Here is a 20,116-nt window from a genome sequence, read left to right as displayed (position 1 = left end):
AGCTAGCTCTCTCTCTCTCTGTCTCTCTGTCTCCCTCTCTCTTTCTCTCTCTCAAAATAAATAAGCTTTTAGAAATGAGTAATCACAGAACAATGTGTATCTGGTTTGGTTGGGAAGGTCTCAGGATGCATAACACCTGCAAATTTATGGACATGTGTACCAGTTTAGTCAACTCTGTTGTCTCTGGCAGTCTCTAAAGATTCTGTTTCCTGAAGCTGGGGCTGCAAAACTGAATAATCCAGGGAGAAAAATCAGTTAGTTATCCCTAATTTCCTGTCTGCAACTTACGAACTTTGGTAACATGAGGGGCTAATGCTATCTCAGGCTGACTTACCCTAGTTACCTCGTCTCTTTTGACTTTGCTTTCAATGAAACCGTCGTGCTGTGACAAAAAAGATGGCTTTGGCCTTAGAAAGTTATTCTGGAGAAGATAGAGGTGTTGCCGAGAAGAGAGAGCTTGCATCAGTGAGTCAAGTACAGAAGATTTCTGGATCACCCTCTGTAGTCCTTGGAAAATTCACTATAGACATGGAATTCTGGTTGGGGGTGGAGGGATGTGGTAGAAAAGAGAGCAACTTTTCCATAGAACTTCACTTTTATGACTTTAATTTTTTCTTACATGTATTTATTTTTGAGAGACAGAGCACAAGTGGGGGAGGGGCAGAGAGAGAGGGAGACACAGAGTCCGAAGCAGGCTCCAGGCTCCGAGCTGTCAGCACAGAGCCTGATGCGGGCCCAAGCCCACGAACCGCGAGATCATGACCTGAGCCAAAGTCAGACGTTCCACCGACTGAGCCACCCAGGCACCCCAAACTTCACTTTTATGACTTTAAAATCCCCAGAGAAGTTCTGGAAGGAAGCGGCTGTGTTTTCCATTCGGGAGATGTTGGGACTCAGGTGTCAAAATATTTCTCCTTGGTTATTCTGTAGATTCTGGGTAGATCTGGGTCTAGATTACAAGGCCTCCAAGCCCCAGTCCAGGGGCATGCAGCCAGAGCACAGCTCAGTGCCTTGGCATTCCATCCCCGCTGTAATCAGTTTGTGAGCTTGGCCTTGGTAATAGGATCATTCCATCTCTATTATCCGTCATTCTGCTTCATGCTTCATTATTCCCTGGAACCTTCATTGCTGCTGCTTTACCGATTCCTATTGTACTTCAGTTATTTGGAGCTCAGATTTGAAACGCCAACCCTTTCCCTTCCTTCTCTGCCTGGATTGGGCCTCTGTAAACCTGCCGGGCCTCTCCTTCGCCTGCTCATTTCTATGTAGAGCATTCAGATATCCCCTCACTTTTGATAGCTTCACAAAGTGAAGAGCTCCTTTCTTTCTTTCTCTAGGGGCTACAGGTGAGAGCATTTGCGTTGGCTCCTCCTCTTTTGTTTGTAGCAGAGGGGTTGCTTTTAATATTCCAGGATGATGGGAAGTGTTCTCTCTTGCCGGGAAAGGCACTATAGAAATGAAATATGTGTTGCATTTCGACTCTTTTGATTATCTTCTTCCCCAAAGCAGTTTAGCAAATTAACACTGAATCTGTTTTTGTTTCTTAAGCAAAGAAAGAATTATAGCTGCTCAATTGTTCCCTAGGTTTCTTGCCTAACTTCATTTTCCCGGAATGATTTGTCCATGAAATAGGAGGAAACGAGGAGAATCCACTGGTGAGGGTTCTGATTCTCCTGGCCAATGACGGATGTCCTGGTCAACAATAGTCCGCTTTGGGAGGCATAGTCAGCTGTTTGAGTCTCTTGGACTATCTGTTCTCAGGGGTTATAGAGGAAAAATGAAAAGGTCGTGGACTTTGTCTCATTTAAGTGATGATGGGTGCATGGCTAGACTATTCTAGAAAGCGTTTATTAAAATACTACCTTGTCTGAGATGATTCTTGGTGGGATGCGGTCTTGGAACTGGTTAGGTAGCAGCTTTTGGTCAAAAGTTAGGAATAGGCACAAACAACTTACGAAGACTTGGGGTCTACCTCTAAGGAATAGGCTAGTTTCAAAACAATAATTTTGAAATAATGACTCCTCCATGTCTTATCATGGTGTCTGAAATTCCACCATTAGGAAATATTTTCTTCAAGTCTTGGTGATCCCCAAAGTCTCTTTAAAAGAGTAGACCGGGGCGCCTGGGTGGCGCAGTCGGTTAAGCGTCCGACTTCAGCCAGGTCACGATCTCGCGGTCCGTGAGTTCGAGCCCCGCGTCGGGCTCTGGGCTGATGGCTCGGAGCCTGGAGCCTGTTTCCCATTCTGTGTCTCCCTCTCTCTCTGCCCCTCCCCCGTTCATGCTCTGTCTCTCTCTGTCCCAAAAATAAATAAACGTTGAAAAAAAAAATTAAAAAAAAAATAAATAAAAGAGTAGACAGCTATTTAATAGAAGTAGAAGTGTTGTAAGCTGTTATCAATTTTTTATAGCAGAACCATTCTCTTATGGACCTTGACAATTCAAAAATAGACCAGGGCCCTGCTGAAATGCAAGTTAGGGTAGGCATCTGGAAGCTTGGGGCAGTATGAAAAATAGAAAAAGTGGTTCTGCAAAGAGCGTTGAGTTTAAAATGTCACCTGCTTCTCAATTTTGCTCAGGGCTGGCCCTGTCCTTATGGTCTATATTCATAGCAGCTGGCGGAGAGAGCACAGAAAATAAAAACAAACCAATATTTTCAGGATTCTGTCATTTTGCCAGCCTGCCAAGTAGACAGACACTGTTGACGGATTTGACCATAAGTTCTGGTTGGAATGACTCTCAGGCCATGTCTGGTTCTGTGTAGCTCTAACCATGGAGGCAGAGGAAGTCTGGGATTGAAGTGGCAGCAAGCCCAACGTCCAGACCCCTGTCTCCTGCTGTTGGCTACATCATCAGTTTCATCACCTGATTTTAGGACAGTCCCTTCCCTTCTTTGGGCCTTCATTTCTCTATAAGCACACAAACCGGGGACGTTGCAAGGCGTGGGAGAGCTAGGAGGAAGAAAAGAACAGAAGGGAGTAACGTTCCAAATCTGATGTCAACCAAGGACTGACAAATCCCCGGATTATGAGATGATGGGAACAACGTGAAGCTTCTGTTGGGGAGTCCAGAAACTTTCTGGGGAAAGGAAGCCAAGGGGGAGAGGGAGATTCCCAAAGGGGCCCAGCACGTGTTTTATGTTCTACTTCTGCGTTATTATGGTATTTGGTCTTAGTCCACGGTTCCTGGCTCACAGCTCCCAAACCCTTGGAATTTCTTAAGTGTTGAGAGTGATAAAGGTGTCTTTTGTTATGTGAATGAGGTGACTTTTGGAAAAACACTTCAGGATGGGGCTGGTTGTCTGTGAAGCCAAACACACGATTAGAGGGTTAGAACTTTTCAGTCTTTCCCTCTGACCTCTGGAGAGTGGGAAAGGGCTGAAGGTTGAATCAATCAACCAAGCCTATGTAATGAAGCCTCCATAAAATTCCAAAAGGCTGTGTTCTGAGAGCTTCTGGGTTGGTGAACACATGGAGACTGGGGAGGGTGGCACGCCTGGAGAGGGCATGGAAGCTCCATGTCCTTTCCCCATGCCTTGTCCTATGTATCTCTCCTTCTGGCTATTCCTGAGTTGTATTTATTACTTTATATATAATAAACTGGTAACCAGTAAGTAAAATGTTTCTCTGAGTTCTATGAACAGCTCTAGCAAATTAATCAAACCTGAGGAGGAGGTTTGAACCTCTGATTTATAGCCAGTCAGTCAGAAGTACAGTAAAGCCTTGGATTGTGAGTAATTTGTTCTGTGAGTATTCCGCAAGACAAGCAAACGTTTCTAATAAATCGTAACTTGATGAACAAGTGATGTCTTGCAATATGAGTAGTACGTGATGCTGAACATCGCATGATGAGCACAACTGAGTCAATGGTTCTTGATACTTGTTTTGATACACAAGTGCTTTGGATTACAAGCATGTTTCCCAAACAAATTATGCTCGCAAACCAAGGTTTTACTGTATAGGTAACAACTTGGGTTTGTGACTGGTGCCTGAGTGGGACTGATTTCTTAACTTGTGGCATCTGATGCTTTCTCTGGGCAGGTAGTGTCAGGATTGAGTTAAATTTTCAGACGTCCTACCGGCATCCCAGTGTGGGAATCTGCATGCCCCCTGCCCCCCGCCCCGGCCACTATATTGGAGTTGGTTTCAGAACACCTGTTTAACTTTTATGTGTGAATTTGACACTCATTCAAGGTGCTGGCTCGCAAATCCTCAAGACCTCAGTTTACACAGCTTATGAATAGCCACAGAGAAGTCATGCTACCCCTTCTTCCTGCCTTGTAGGAACTGTTCTAGGAATGATGTGGAATGAAACTCATGCCCACTAATCTTCATTCGCAGGACTGTGCTGCTCCCTCACTTGACTACATGTGTTTCACAAGTCCTCGGGCTGGGCCTATGAGTGTGGCTGGGGAAGGGTCACATTAATAGATTCATTGTTTAATAGTTTATGATTTATTCATGATTAATAGTTTCATTGGTACCCAGGGATGAAGGGTTGGTAGGACAAGAGTCCACAGTACAATCATTTGGGGGCTCCAGTGATCACTCCTTGTTAGGAACTACCCCCCGTGGAGATGGTTACTGCCTTTGAAAACTAGAAATATATACATACGTGTGTGTGTGTGTATATATATATATATATATATACACACACACACACATATATATACACATAATTTATGTTTTTATAATTCACACACACATATATGTTTTTCTTTCTTTCTTTCTTTCTTTCTTTCTTTCTTTCTTTCTTTCTTTCTTTCTTTCTTTCTTTCAAGAGTACAAGTGGGGAAGGGGCAGAGAGAGGGAGAGACAGAATCCCAAGCAGGCTCCACGCTGCCAGCACAGAGCCTGATGCAGGGCTCAGACCCATGAACTGTGAGATCGTGACCTGAGCCGAGATCGAGAGTTGGATGCTTAACCAACTGAGCCACCCAGGCACCCCATGTTGTTGTTATTTCTGATGGGTGATTCTGTTTCCCTGATGCAATGCTAGGGAAGCATATCCTCTACTAATTAGCCAACAATTGTTTTGACTCTTCCTTTGGTATTCCACATATTTTATAATCTACATTAAAATCATGGGTTCTGAAACTTGGTGAGGCAGGGATTTTGAAAGGGAGCGCTTTTGGCTGTGTGAAGTAAATCTGTTTCTCTTTAGAAGGACAGGGGGCATTTGGATGGGACTTCTAGTGTTACAGCCAGGCATGGTAAAAAACTGTGCCCAGAATTAGAAATGAGTGAAGCAAATTACCCGGTACTGGGGTCACCAGGGTCCAGTCCTGAACTTACAAATAGGTCACATTCTAGGAAGAGATGGACCTTTCCCAAAAGGCCGACTTTGGGGCAGAACCTTCAATAGAGAGGCAGGGGAACCTCTGCTTTCTTCAAAATACAGGAATGGAAGAAGTCTGCTTAGTGCAGTAATTCATCATTTCTCTGTCACGAGGGAAGAAACAATTACTATCAAGATCTCTGTTTCCTCTCAGATGAGAATCTTCAGAGGAGAAGAACTTGAATTAATTTTCCCTTCCTGGTTGGTATTGTACTTGAGGAAAAGCCCCCTCAAAGCACTAGCACTGTTTTGCCCAAGATGGCTGATGGAAATATACTTGACATTTATGCTTGTTCCTGTCCTACAAAGCAAAACATGGAGCCAGGGTGACGAGGAGGTAGAATGGGCAGCCAGAGTAGAGACGGTATCTTTTTGTATTGGTTTGGAGAAACAGCAAAGCTCTCTAAGGACGGATGCTATTATTATTATTTGGTTTTGTTGTTGGTGGAGGCAAGATTAATGAGGACTCTGTCCCTTCCGGTCCACTCTCCATTCTGTACATTGCACTTCTATCTGCTGGCAAATCCGGAGCATACATTCCTTCTTAGCCCACAGCCTCTTATTTCAATAAGAATCAATAAAACACAGTAGGGGAATGGCGAGAAATCTGATCCTCTTTACTATTTAACCTTAAAAGAGCTGTTTCTGCAGAAACCACTGGGATTGCTGTTTGGTCAACGGCGGTACTTCTTGGATAAATGAATTGCAATGTTTTGTTTAACTAAGCAACTGAAAAGTTGGGACATTAAGCAAAAACGTACCCTGGGCAAGAAAGATGGTCAGAAACTCTTTCTTGTTCTCTACCACATCCTGCCCATTCATGGGTTTTCTGTACTCCCACCCCGATACCACCATCACCTCATCTAGGAAATTAAATATCATGTTAGAGCTGGAAGGGACCTTTAAGAGAACCTAGCTCAAACCCATCATTTTACAAATTTGCAGACGGAGGGCCAGAGCAGTTAAGAGACTTACCCAAGGTCCTAGAGGTAAGCAGGGGCAAGCCAAGACCTGAACCCAGGTCACATTGGCCTTGATCTCCTACTTTCTCCATTACACCATGCTGTTTGTCAAACGTGTGTTACAGATGCCAGACAGTTTCTCCTAAACTCACCTAGATTCCAGATATCAGATTGTGGTCGGCTTTTTCTGGTTGCTTACGGGAGGGTGGGATGTTGACTTGAGAAGAGTCCATGAGCTGATGTCATTCCGATTTTGAGTTTGAGCCAAAGCTTAATTAAATGTGTCTTTGTTGTTATATTGTAGTCTTAGTGTTCTGGAATACCCCATCGTTTCTTTCGGGCTCATTTTCCTCATCTCTAAAACGAGGAACTTGAGTTGAATTATGTTTAAGGTCCGTTTCACTTTTAACAAGCTATGGTTCCTCCAAGATCATTGTTAAGAGTCACCCCCACGCCCCCCAAAATTCACGCTTAAGCAAATGGGGTCTTTAGCACATAATCTCCATTAGGCCTCACACGGGAGAAGCAAGGTTTCACTGTCCATTTTTATTGAGTCTGGAGTATTGTTGCAGTCTGGTGAAATTCCTCCGTGGTGGCTCAGACCCTCAGGGGATCCTTGGACCAAAGCTGTGGGCAGAAAAGCCAGGACTTCACCCATTTGTCAGTAACTGCCCAGCATCCCAAATGTGGACCCTGGCTGGAAACTAGGCCAACTTCCTTCTAGTGGCCTCAAGAAATGTAAAACTAAAAAGAGGTGCCTGATTTGGTATAGCCTGGGGGACAGCTCGTGGTGTACCCTGTGTGGGGTCTGTGTGCTCCCTCTGCAGAGAATGATGTCTGCTTTCTGGGGTCGGCCTTACCCTGTTCCTCACCAACCACTCACTACGAGGCAGAGCCAGACTTTGGGAACTTGCCTGTAAGTCTGTCTTCAAATATGGACGTGGGCTCCTTTCACTAAAGGTTCTCTAAATTTGTTAGTTATAACTTGGGAGACCCACATATAATGAATTTTCTGCACCTCTCAGTGGTCGGTAGGAAATGGAGATTTTGTCAAAGCACTGAGAGTGCTACCTTGTCTGTGTTCTGTCTGTCAAGCATTGGAGGTAGCTTTCCAGAACATCTCTTTCGCCTTTCCAAATTCTATTCCTTCACTGAGGTCAAATCATATGCAGTGATAAAACTTTCTCTGAAACAGCCTTGAAGTTGTAATCAGTAATACATGAGTTTATTATTCTCTCATCAGCTATATTGAAAGCTTCTTCAGAACAGGAAAAGTGTTGCATACTTTTGATCTATCTTATGGCTTCTACAGGACAATATGTACTTAATACATTGACATGTAATAATCAAGCAGTGGGACCAGGTTCTCCTCCTGGAATTGGCCTTGTTATGTTATAGTCTTGGCTTCTGGAATTTACTGACCTATCATTCGGGTTACGCATACCAGACGTTTGTGGCACCGGTTTTCGTTCCTGGTGAGCAGCAAACGCTGTGCAACTTAGAAAGTCACAGATGCTAAAATGCCACCACAAGCCTTGAGAATCAAAATCTCCAGAGGACAAAGCCTGGGTATCTGTGTTTTGAAAGCTGCTTAAACGAGTCGGATGTACAAGCACGATTGAGGCCTGCCTCCTGTGGGCCGCTCCTTCACAAAACTGCCGACAGAAGTTTCTCAGGTACCGGCGTCACTCACAGACCCAACCAACAAAGGAAGCAGCCGCATCACTGCAGTAGGATGGTATTAGGATTGCGCCTGGGTGCCCACGAGCAGGTTACATACAAGAGGAAGATAGCCCAGGGTAATTGTACATTTTGTACAGGGATTTCTCACTGAAAGCATTTTTTTAATTTTTTTTTTTTAACATTTATTTATTTTTGAGACAGAAAGAGAGAGCATGAACAGGGGAGGGTCAGAGAAAGAGGGAGACACAGAATCTGAAACAGGCTCCAGGCTCTGAGCTGTCAGCACAGAGCCCGACGCGGGGCTCGAACCCACGGACCGCGAGATCGTGACCTGAACCGAAGTCGGACGCTTAACCGACTGAGCCACCCAGGTGCCCCTGAAAGCATTTTTTAAAACACTCCAACACAATGACCTTGGGGAGTGAGGACCAGAAGAGAGAGAGCGAAGGCTTATCAGAGAAATGGAGAGACAAAAAAACAAAGCTAGAGTTATGGGTAGGTGGTCATCTAGAAAGTGTGATTTTGAAGGGCCTATCGACTTAAAATTCCGTCATGAAAAACTCATCCCTTTGACTTAAAACTTTATCTCCTGTTAATGTGGAAGTACCTGTGAATCACATCTGGGTGGGCTCGTCATATCCTTACCTGAGAACACATTGTGATGGGGTATGGGGAAAGATCTGAAAAAAAAATGGGTGGAAGGCTGAGGAGCTGTTGCCAAAGGAGGAAACATGCAAAGCAGGTCATCTCGCAGATGGCGGCAGCTGGACAAATATTGACAACTTGATTTGCTGTCATTTAAAAAGAAAACGTCTGGAAGCTAAGATGGACCATGGAATATTCTATATTTGCCCCTGACTGCCCTGCTGAGGTGAGGAGCTTCTTGGCTCTCCCTGGCCAATGTTGCTAGCTCCTGAATTCAGAAGAAGGCAACAGGAGAGCAGCCGCATCCCCCTGGGAGATGGCCTCGTGGTCTAGGCTGGCCAGAGAGCCAGGGCTCTGAGCTCCAGCCCGAGGGTTTTCCTCTGACTCGCTGTGTGGCCCCCGGCCAGTCTCCTGAGCAGCTTAATTTTCCTTGTGTGTCAAACCAAGATAAACACCTAACTTCCCACCTCTCTGGGGCATTGTAAGATTTCGCCCCTGCCACTTTCGTTAGCATTTGTCCGAAGACCATAAGAAGAAAGCTCCTAGGAAGTTTTAAGACAAACCGTTTTGACTCTTAGCATTATCCTTCTGAGACGAGAGCTCGTGTAGCGCTAGGTGGAAAGGAGAAGGTATGGGGAGGGCAGGGAAATGGAGGACGCAGCTCCACTCGGAAAAGCAGTGTTTGCGGTGGAAGAGAAACACGAAAGGAGGGGGGGGCTGGGGTGCAGGGGAGAGAATTCTACAATTGGTACCAGATGCCATCAGAAGCTAACGACCTGACAAACACCGTCCTCATAAAACAAATTCCTTAAAAAGGAAGCAAATGGAAATGTAAGCTAGTGAAGGAATTTGCAGCAGCTGCCCTAAAACCATTTCTCACTTCATAAACAGGTCTGGGTTTGGTGCCTTTTTTTTTTTCTTGGTCTTATTTCATGCCACACTTTCCCCCTCTTCTGTGCTCCCCTCTTCCGTCTCACTCTTCCTCCTTTGCTGCCAGTGCTGGAAGGACTTCTTACACCGGTAGCCTAGCAACAGCGGTGAACGGAACCCCATCTTGACAGAAGGAGGCTCATTCAGAGTATTTGCTCTGTGTCTTATCTCGGCACGCATTTGTCCTCAACGATGACACGGATTAATTAATTGGCTGGAGTCACTGACAAACAGCACGTGCTATTTCACATTTATTTCCTGGCAACAAGCTGACAGGAACCAGAACTGTTAATGACTCTGTTTTCTAGTACTCTCTGTTTACCAGGCTGAAGAAATATTACTTTCTTGTGGACATCAAGGAATGCAGCAGCATCTATGAAACTTGGAGCTCTGTAGCATCACTAATGAGGTGTACTGATCTCATCCCATGGAGGATGGTCGGGTTTCAGATCCCTCATCCAGAGAGGTCAATAAAGACTCGGGGACAAAGATTTATTTCCTGCACTGCATACCCAATTATCAGCACTGGATTTGGGGGAATTTATGTTGAGAGTTAACAGTCGCTACCCCCCAATTCATATATTCCTTCCTCCACCAGGCTCTGTGGAATGAATCTGAGGGAAACCACACTTAAGGGAATGCTCAGGACTCAGAGGATTAAAAAAGTTTCTTTCATACCACTCAACTCCAATACCTCTATCCTATACCTAATAAGCATAGATAAAGAATGTCACTGACATATGACTTAAATCCTAGGGGTACAAGATAAGAGGCAGCAACTTTTGCACATTCAGATCAAATCCATCCTTTATGGATTAGTGCTTTTTTGTTTTTTAAGTTTTATTTATTTATTTTGAGAGAGAGAGAGAGAGACATCGTGGGCAGGGGAAGGGCAGAGAGAGGGAGAGAGAGAATCCCAAGCAGGCTCCATGCTGTCAGCACAGAGCCTGATGTGGGGCTCGAACTCATGAACCGTGAGATCATGACCTGAGCTGAAACCAAGAGCCAGATGACGCTCAACCGACTGAGCCACCCAGGCACCCCTTGGATTAGTGCTTTTAAAATCAATTCTCATTTATTTCGAGGTGGTATGTGCATATTCAATGACCTTTAATTTTTCACTTTCTTATATTTTCCAGCTTTTTAATAAAGTCATTGACTGTTAACAGAATTCTAGGACCATTGACCATAACAGAATTCTAGGTAGAGCAAATTAACGATGATGAGAGTCACAGTATCCTTTAAACTAATATTTGACACCACTGACAACAACATCATGAACAAGAAAATATAGGAAAATATCGTGTTGGTCACCTCAACTAGACTATGATTTCCTTAGGGGCATGATACTTATTGTACCCCGGTACTCAAACGAATACCTTGCCAACAGTAAGTGTGCGGTAGATGTTGATTGGTGAATGAACGAATAGGGGCAAGATGGTTGAATGACTGTTCGATGATAATATTTTTGTGTTTCAGATTCCCGTCTGTCATTTGAAAATTTAACAAATTACCCATTTTAGTAGCCATTGACTGATTTTGCTGTGCAAACACATTTAAGTCAGCCAGCTTTTATTGTGTTTGCTACCGCAAGGTATATGGTGAATATAAAAGTGGGTCAGAGTCGGAATTTGTCTTCGAGAAGGTCATAATCTGGTTGGGAGTTTGAGCACTCAGGAGATACTCAGATCCCAATTGCCTTGTAGATCCAAGGATGGATAAATTAAAGAATAAGCAGATGCGTACGTGACTATAATATAGGATAGAGTAATAGGAGTGTTAGAGGGAAATTATTTTTAAAATTTCCCTGGGAGGTTCACAGGAGGAAAATACCTGAAGGGACTTCTTGGAGAAGAAAGTCCTTTTAGAAATCTCGACGGTTTGAGCAAAGGTACAGAAATGGGAGAACCAAAAAGTATGGATTGCCAACAGAAAACAAGCCACTGAGGGTGGGACTTGGGCCACCGGCAGTGGAGCAGTAGGGGGATTCAGCCTGGGAACCATAACACCCTGTGGGATATGTGCCTTTATGATCCTCCTCTTATGAGGGAAGGAGCTGAAACCCTGGGGAATGAATAACTCAACCAAAGCACACAGGTAGTAAGTGGCGGATCCAGGATCCAAAGTCAGACAGTGTGGGGCCATGCCCTCATTTTTCATCTCTACACTGCTGCCGTGGGAAGAGGGCAATGCTCGTTTTGCTCTTGGTGCTGTTATGGTCCAGACCGAGTCACCCTGAACCTGGGGAGTTAAGCTCTGTCACCCATTCTTGGTTGATCGGCCCTAGAGCCCTAGGCAGTGGTCCTGCTCTGCTGAGATGATGTCCCCGAGGCACCTAGCACGACGTCAGGCACAAGACAGGGATTTAGTATGTGTGAGTTTCCTCTTCCTGTCATGGGCTCCGTTTCTCATTAGCCAGTGTGGACGTTCAGTGGAGGGTAGTGCTATGGCTACAGTTGTCAAAAATATTTCCACACCAATCAGTGAATACATGTTTCCTTTTCTGCCATCTCAGATACCCCAGACCTTTCATGTAGGGCCCTCTGGAATCCATCTGTAATCAAACAACTGAAAGGTCAGCGTGTGACACAACCCGGGGCCCCCAGGATCCACTCCTGATCTGGGTCTGCTCTGATTGTTTGGGACCCAGTGGTACCGGTGGTTAAACATTTCGAGGATTGCTCTCTAACCTACCCATTTCTGATGCCATCCAGAGCTCTTGGGACACGTTCCCCACCTCGTCCTGTCACCATTTTGTCCTCCTGGAAGAGCCGTAGGAAGTCGTTTGATCATTCGTGACCTGTTAGCTGATTATCGTTCTTTTTCATTTTATGTCACACGGTTCCAGGTCATACGGAAGGAGGTGATGAGTTCAGTGTTGGGTTTGGAGAAAAATCGTTCTCTTTGGCTTGGAGGCACTTTCCAGACGGGAAACTGCAGAGTCTTTGCCGTCGCCCTCTGGTTTGGAGTCTGTCTAAGATGCTTTTGTTTCTGTCATCCCCAGCTGTGTCCACCGGCCCTGTGGGGAGCAGGGCAGCTGTGCGCCATTGCTGCTTGATCATGCGGACATGGTGAACTGTACCTCTGGTGGCCCAGGTCACATGAAGTGTGCTATCACCTGTCAAAGGGGGTTTGCCCTTCAGGCCAGCAGCGGGCAATACCTCAGGCCCGTGCAGGTGAGTTGAAAACCCGTGGTCATCGAGACCAAGCTCCTGGGGAGGGAGGGGACTTACACTCCTTCCCTGGGCTGGATTGGGGAAAGGCAGGTGTTTTTAAATCATTTGGAAGGAAAGATGAGGATTCTAACAAGCAAGGAGAGCACGGCTTCACCAAAATGCAAGGTATATAAGAGCACGTGCAGTTCTCATCAACTAGGGTGTCAGTTTCTCTCGTGCAGACAGTAGGTAGGGATACTTATCCCGTCCTCCTTCCTTGTTTCTGTCTTCCTGTCAGAAATTACGGTCCCACTTTTGACTTCAAGATGAGAATGCTACACCTTAGACTTGTCCACAATTTGTAAATAAGATAGGTTGTAATATAAGATAGGTTGTAATCAGCTTGTCTGTGGCTCGTGGTTTGACCCCCGGACCTCCTGACAAGAAGGTTGGAGAAAGAGTCTGATTTTCTTCCCTGTGTTACTGAGGTGGGGATTATGTCATGGTTCTACCTTTTACCTAATTTTCCACAGTCTGCAAGCTACCATAGTACCATTTCCGGCATTTGGAGGGAGTAGAACATGTTAGTTAAGAGCGTGGCTCATGTGACAATCGCAGAATGAAATTTTGGCTCCACTGTTTATTAGTTGTATAATTTTTGGTAAAAAACAAGCTTTCTTCCATGTTTGTGAAATAACGAGGACAAAAGTATTTATGTCATTGAGTTATAATGATGACTGATGGGAAATAATTTAAAAGCTTCTAGCTAAGGGGAGCCTGCGTGGCTCGACTGGTTAAGCGTCTGATTCTTGATTTCAGCTCAGGTCATGATCTCACAGTTCGTGGGTTTGAGCCCCATGTCAGGCTCTGTGCTGACAGCAAGGAGCTTGGGATTTTCTCTCACTCCTTCCCTCTCTGCCCCTCCCCAACTTGTTCTCTCTCTCTCTCTCTCTCTCAAGATAAATAACTAAACATTTAAAAAAATTTAAAAGCTTCTAGCTAAATGATAGGCACACAGCACTCTGTTAAGCCGCCGTTACTATGAGCATGATAATGTATTCTCAACTAAGACTTCTGTTTTCCATCTTTCCTTTAGGGAGCTTTCAATACTCTGCAGAGGGATCTTTAAACTTGAAATCAACCATTAGAAAACCATGACCATAATATGAGACAAAGGATGCATTAGGGAAAAGATAATGATGCTTGAGGAGAGGACCAGAAAGCCATGGTATGATCAGGAAAAAATGGATGCAAGCCTGGTGGTCAGGTGTCAGTGGTGCCCAAGATTGGGATCTTTTGCCTTTTGTACCAATTGACTACTTAGTAGATTGTAGATTCGCGGAAAATCCTCACTTGCTTAGAGATAGTCTGAATTTAAAGACACAAGAGTTGGCTTCAGATGGTTTAGGTTCTTCATAGAGAAAAAGTTTTAATATACCTTGAGGCACCAACCCCTCGGTCCGTGATGCTTTGGTCAGAAAGGCAGAGCTCTTATTACCTATTCTTCACCCAGCTTAACTCACACTAAAAAAGATAGAGGGAATGCAAAGGAATTGAAAAAAAAAAGTAGGGATTAAATACATTTGTGTGATAGGTAAAGAGGGGGAGAGAAGAAAAGACAGTGTTTGCAATGTGTTAAAGTTAGGAGCAAAGTCAAGACAAAATGGGCAATATTTAATGAAGGCGAAGCCAGGAGAAAACCCAGGCAATATAGGCAGCGTTTGAGGCAGATGCTGTGATTGTTGTGGTTTGAGACAGGCTTCCAGGCTGCGATCAGTGTGTGAGGGGCAGGGTCTGGGTTGGGAGGAGGAAGGTGGGAGCTCACCTTTGCCAACCATACGGTGGAGTCAGCCAACACAGCTCCTGTCACCCGAAGCTGGCCCCACCGAGGGAATTCTACGATCCTGGCTCGTGAACACAAGACAGTGGGGAATATTTGCTTTTTGTTGACACAAGAACTGAAACTAAACAGAAAAACGTGTCTGGCTTTGACCTGGGTCCTTCTGGCAGGCGACAGGGAAGCCCTGGGAAGAGGGAGGAGCAGCTGGCCAGGAGCGAGCGTCAGGGGTGACAGGTGCTTTCACCAGTCATTTTACCTTTGGCTTCACTGCCACTGTGGTCTCCTGGCGGCATGGCTGCTGAGCCGCAGAATCTCCCCGCTCTCTCTCTGACCTGCGGTAACCCATTGGCTGGAGGGACGGCTGTGCTCTTTCCCAAACAAGCCGTGAACTTCCAGGCCTCTTGGTTTCTGCTCATTCTGTTCCCTTCCCTCTGGACTCTTCCTTCTCCTCGACCCTCTGCTGCTGGGAAGTCCTGCTCATCCTTCATAGGCCAGTTCCCAGGCCCCCACCTCTGGGAACCTCCCTGCAGACACTTACCTCCTGCTCACAGAGGGGCGCTTCCTCCTCTAGGCCCGCCCCCATGTGCCATCTCCCCACCACAAAACAAGCACTTAGATATGAGAGGGCTGCCTCCTTTTTTATTTTTATATTTTCTCTCTTCTTGGTCCCCATTTGCCCCTTCTTTCGTTTTAGCGTTCACATGCTTTGTAGCGCGTTCTTCAAATCATTAGAGAAGGGACTAGGCTGTAACGTATAACAATGTTATCTCTTGCATTTTCCTTCCTTGTTGCCTTTCGTCCCTTCCTCTCTCTCTCTTTCTTTCTTTCTTTCCATACTTCCTCTTTGGTTTTCTGACTCATTGTTTCAGCCTGTGATTTGCCATGCTGCTAGACGATGAGGTCCTTGAGGGTGTCTTGTGTATCCCAACCTACGCAGAACCTGGCCCTTTCCAGAGGCTCAAGAAATGTCTCTTCGTTTATTTAGTGATGATGAACCCTAGGGCCACCCAACAAACATGACGGTCTCAGGGAACTGGAATCTCTCCAGTTTAACCACAGGTTTGGAAGGTGCCTTGCGGGCATTAATTCGTGGCCGTTCTTGGATACTCTGCCCAGCAGAGATACGTACGTTCATAGCATTATGGGTTGGCTCACCCTCCAGGGTGTCAGCAGGAGCCGGATGACATGCTCTGAAGGGGGCAGTGTGAGCGACTTTAATACAGAGACTACCTATGAAGGCCGGATGCAGGCAAATCATAAGGATACGGTGCAGAATCCCAGGGTGACAGGGTGACATCACCTATAGGTCTGAAGAGTCGACTGCAGGGAGCAGTTAACAGAACCCACAGGAAGAGAGTGCAGGAGAGGATGGAGAGGGCCACCAGAGGACGAAGCCAGCGGGCAGTAATGCCCTAGAGAGGGAGCAGGAAGAATGAGCACCCTGACCTCCCTTTCCTTCCTGGCTCTGCAGTCTCCCACCTGAGTGTGCTAGGTGTTGGGGCCAAGCACAGTCAGAGGAATGAAACCCACAGGGGCACAGAACATGGCGGAGGAGGGCACAGAGTGGATCCAGGAGCCCATGGGGGGAAGCCACGAGTTGGGTGGGAGGAGTGTCTCCACTTCATGATTCTCTTACACTAACAGGGGCGGTCAGCAGCCGCCCACCTGGCTATTGTGAGACTGTATCAAAGCCAATAGGGCACGAAGGGGGAGCGAGGCAAAATAATTTGATCTGTTGTGAATGTTTGCACCAGTAATCACCGGGACTCTTCCAAAGCTTGGAAACTGCTTTGATAAGCCTTTTCATGTGACCTTGATGGAGGAAAATTCTCCGTTTCCAGAAGGAAATTCTGCTCACCTGTTCCTCTGGGCACTGGGACCGGGCCGTGAGCTGCATGCCCCTTGATTGTGGCGTTCCCAACCCATCTTTGGTGAACTACGCAAACTTCTCCTGCTCAGAGGGAACAGACTTTCTGAAGCGCTGCTCAATCTCCTGTGTCCCACCAGCCAAGCTCCAAGGTATTGTCCGCCAAGCAGGAGCCGAACGCAAGTTCTCTTCAGCCTCTCACTCTTTGGGGGTTCTGTGGGGGGGTCTTTCTTCCACCCTAGGACTCTTCCCATTTTCTCTGCTGTGCCACCCTCTCCTGATAACACCACCAAAGTCCCAAAGGGCAACGCTTTTCTTTGTCCCGACGACGTGGAAAGATGCCCTGTCTCAGGTCTCATTAATGAAAGACACTTAGACTCCCCTGTTTTTATTTGGTTGTATGTCCTCTGGAAACAAGCTGAGTAACAGTTGCCTGATCACATTAATAATTAAGAAACGCTTTACGATGCACATTTTTTACTTAACATTTACAACCTCCCTCTGCGTGAGGTGCCTTTAGTTCTATTGTATAGGTAAGAACAGAGTTGCAGGAATCGCCCCTGGCTGTGCTGAAAGTAAGAGCTGAAGATGGGAGAGAGCCTGCTCTGACCCCACACTTACTCTTCACCTCTTCTCAGCCTCTGGTGTGCCCAACAAGGACCCAGGAGGCTTGTCACAAATGCAACTTCCTGGGCCTAATGCTGCCAGAGCCTGATTTAGTAGGTCTGAGGTGGGTTGGTGATGTTACTGTGGGAAGTTCATGGATTGCACTTGGAGGGACCATGAGTGGCCCTGGGGCATGGAGTGTGGTGTCTGTGTACGGAACTCTGCACCCAAACTACCCGAGTTCAAACCCTGTGTCTGCTGCTCTGGCAAGTTACCTAAACTCAATTTCCCCACCTGCAAAGTAAGAGATAATGACGGTATCTATTTCAGCGGGTTGCTTCAGGTGTGAACTTTATGCAAGTGTCGTAAAATGCTTAGAACAGTGCCTGGCATATAAGCCCTCTCAAGGTGTCTTCTCTGATTATTATTATGCTTTCCACGATACTGCCACTAATATATTTTTGTTATTTGTAGTTGGGAAGGGAGATAATGATTTGGCCGATAGCTCTTCCTCCACTCTGGTCAGAAAATACCTACCTGACCTCCGTTCTGTGCAGGAGATCACAGGAGATGCTCAGTGGGGGAAAGAGAGATAGCATGAACACTGGACCCGAGATGTTAGAGACGATTCTCAACAAAGAATTACGTGACCTCCTGAGAACACCGACAGCTTGACAGGTTTTTGTTCTTTTCTGCTGCACGTTGGTTTCCGGACTCTGCCCTGAGCATCCTGTGCTTTTCTTTCCTGGGGTCAGGACTGAACCCATGGCTGACTTGTCTTGAAGACGGGCTCTGGTCCCTCCCGGAAGCCTACTGCAAGTTGGAGTGTGACGCCCCCCCTGTAATCCCAAATGCCAGCCTGCTCTTGCCTCACTGCCTCCAGGGCAACCATGACGTGGGCTCCGTCTGTAGATACGAATGCAAACCAGGCTACTACGCCGAGCCGGGTGCCGAGGGTACAGTCAAGAGGTAAGCTGGGTTGTTTCTGGGTCTTTGCAGTTCTCTCTGCCCTCGAACTTTCACTTGTAAATCCCAGACCATTGTTTTGGAAATAATATGAAGATCTTCCGGTTGTCCATTGCTTGTTGTGTTTGTTTTTCTGTATAACCTCTCTTTACCTGCACAGGTGTATTCTCCAGGCAGACAGGTTGACCAGGTGTGCTTTCTGTAGAGATATTCTTTCCCATAGGAGTTCCCATCAGCCTCACTTAGGGGCTTTTTATTTATTTGTTTGTTTATATTTTTTAATTTTTAAATTTTTCAAAATGTTTATTTATTTTTGAGAGAGAGAGACAGCCAAGTGGGGGAGGGGCAGAGAGAGAGAGAGAGAGAGAGAGAGAGAGAGACAGAATCTGAAGCAGACCCCAGGCTCTGAACTGTCAGCACAGAGCCAGACGTGGGGCTCGAGCTCACGAACCATGAGATCATGACCTGAGCTGAAGTCGGATGCTTAATAGAATGAACCACCCAGGCACCCCCCTTAGGTGCTTTTTAAAAGAATCTCTGCCCTGGGGGCGCCGGGGTGGCTCAGTCGGTTAAGCGTCTGACTTTGGCTCAGGTCATGATCTCACAGTGCATGAGTTCAAGCACTGCGTTGGGCCCTGTGCTCACAGCGAGGAGCCTGCCTCAGATTCTCTGTCTCCCTCTCTCTCTGCCCCTCCCCTGCTCTGTCTCTCTCAAAAAGGTTTTAAATAAACATTAAAAATAAATACATAAAAATATCTCTGCCCTAATTACCGTTTTCCTTGAAAGTAAGTGTTGGGAGCTTCCCAAGTGTTACGCGTGTCGCCCAAATCCAACTGTGGGCAGAACATCCTCATCAGGACGGTTGGGAATTTATGATTGTGGCTCTAGGAGAAACTGCCTGGGCTGGTCCCCAGTCCAGACATTTATCACCTGTGTGATGCTGGGAAGGTTTCTTGCTCCGCCTCGGTCTTTCTCATCTGTAAAACAAAGACAGTAATAATAATACCTATCTGATAGGGCTTGTGTGGGGGCTAAATTAATTAATTAAGTAAGCATAAGGTTTGGTAAATTTATTTTAAAAACATAAAACTCAATGCATATTAGCCATTACTATCATTGTGGTCTTTCTGCCTTCTCCCTCCCGGGCTCTGTGTGCGCGCACACTCCTAGAACATTCCCAGACCTAGGGAAACCGGGAGCCTTTCTTCTGATCAGAAAGAACAAAAGCCTCGCGGCACCTTTAAGAGGAAAGGCTCTGAAGAGAGTCCTGCTGGGCTTCAAATCCCAGTCAGACCCCCTTTTTTTCAGCTGAGTAGCCTCAGGCAAGTTATGTAACTCTTTGGGTCTCCTTGATAAGTTGAAGATAATGGCCACATCAGCGTTGAGGTGAAGATGGCAGGAAATAATGCACCCCCCTCCCCTGCCTGCCTTGTGCCAATGGCTCAATAAAGGGTTTCAGAAAAAGAAGGCTTTTCTGAACAAACAAAACAAACAAAAAGCTTTCAGAAAAAGGAAACTCCTTTCACTCAGTAGCTAGTAGCTATACTTTCCCTATCATAAATTATGTGGTATAGGAGAAAATCTAGTTTGTTTCTTACCGAGGACTTAATTAAAAGTCTCCCCATGGTAGGTATTTTTTTGAAGATGGATTTTTAAAAATATTTTTAAGAATGTTTTGCTTATTTTTGAGAGAGAGAGAGAGAGAGAGAGAGAGAGATGGGGGGTGGGGGAAAGGGCAGATAGAGAGGGGGACAGAGGATCCAAAGTGGGCTCCACGCTGACAGCAGTGAGCCCGATGTGGGGCTCAAACTCATGAACTGTGAGTTCAAGACCTGAGCCGAAGCCTGCCGCTTAACTGACTGAGCCACCCAAGCGCCCAGGGATTTGTGTTTTGAACTAACAAGATCCCAGCTATGGCATTACCAGTGAGGCCAAGGGATACAGGGTTTGCTTGTAAGCTAGACTTCTTTAAGGGGACAGAAGAATATCAGGAAACTGACTCTCTGGCTCTCATTTGACCTTCACTAGTCAGTACTTAGCCATCTTTCTGTGGGGTGGATTGAGTCTGACTTTGTCCAGAGCCTTCCACTCCAGAGAAAGCCCGGGCTTCTACAGGCTTCTATGTGTG

General features: G+C 46.0%; 1 protein-coding gene across 4 annotated transcripts in view; it reads left to right on the top strand.

Moving 5' to 3' along the window:
- The window catches only part of PAPPA2 (pappalysin 2), a 280,558-nt gene that overhangs the window by 180,973 nt on the left and 79,469 nt on the right, over positions 1–20,116 (top strand). For all 4 annotated transcript variants that reach the window (XM_040446705.1, XM_040446706.1, XM_040446707.1 and 1 more), the window contains exons 15-17: positions 12,559–12,730; positions 16,391–16,568; positions 17,778–17,991. In XM_040446705.1, coding sequence (XP_040302639.1) covers positions 12,559–12,730; positions 16,391–16,568; positions 17,778–17,991 — 564 coding nt within the window. The remainder of the gene's footprint in view (positions 1–12,558; positions 12,731–16,390; positions 16,569–17,777; positions 17,992–20,116) is intronic.

This window comes from Herpailurus yagouaroundi, unplaced genomic scaffold, assembly GCF_014898765.1.
Source record: "Herpailurus yagouaroundi ecotype Mexico unplaced genomic scaffold, PumYag 195, whole genome shotgun sequence".
Lineage (NCBI taxonomy): Eukaryota > Metazoa > Chordata > Mammalia > Carnivora > Felidae > Herpailurus > Herpailurus yagouaroundi.
The sequence above is the reverse complement of the archived record's forward strand: the minus strand, read 5'-3'. Positions and strand labels throughout refer to the sequence as shown.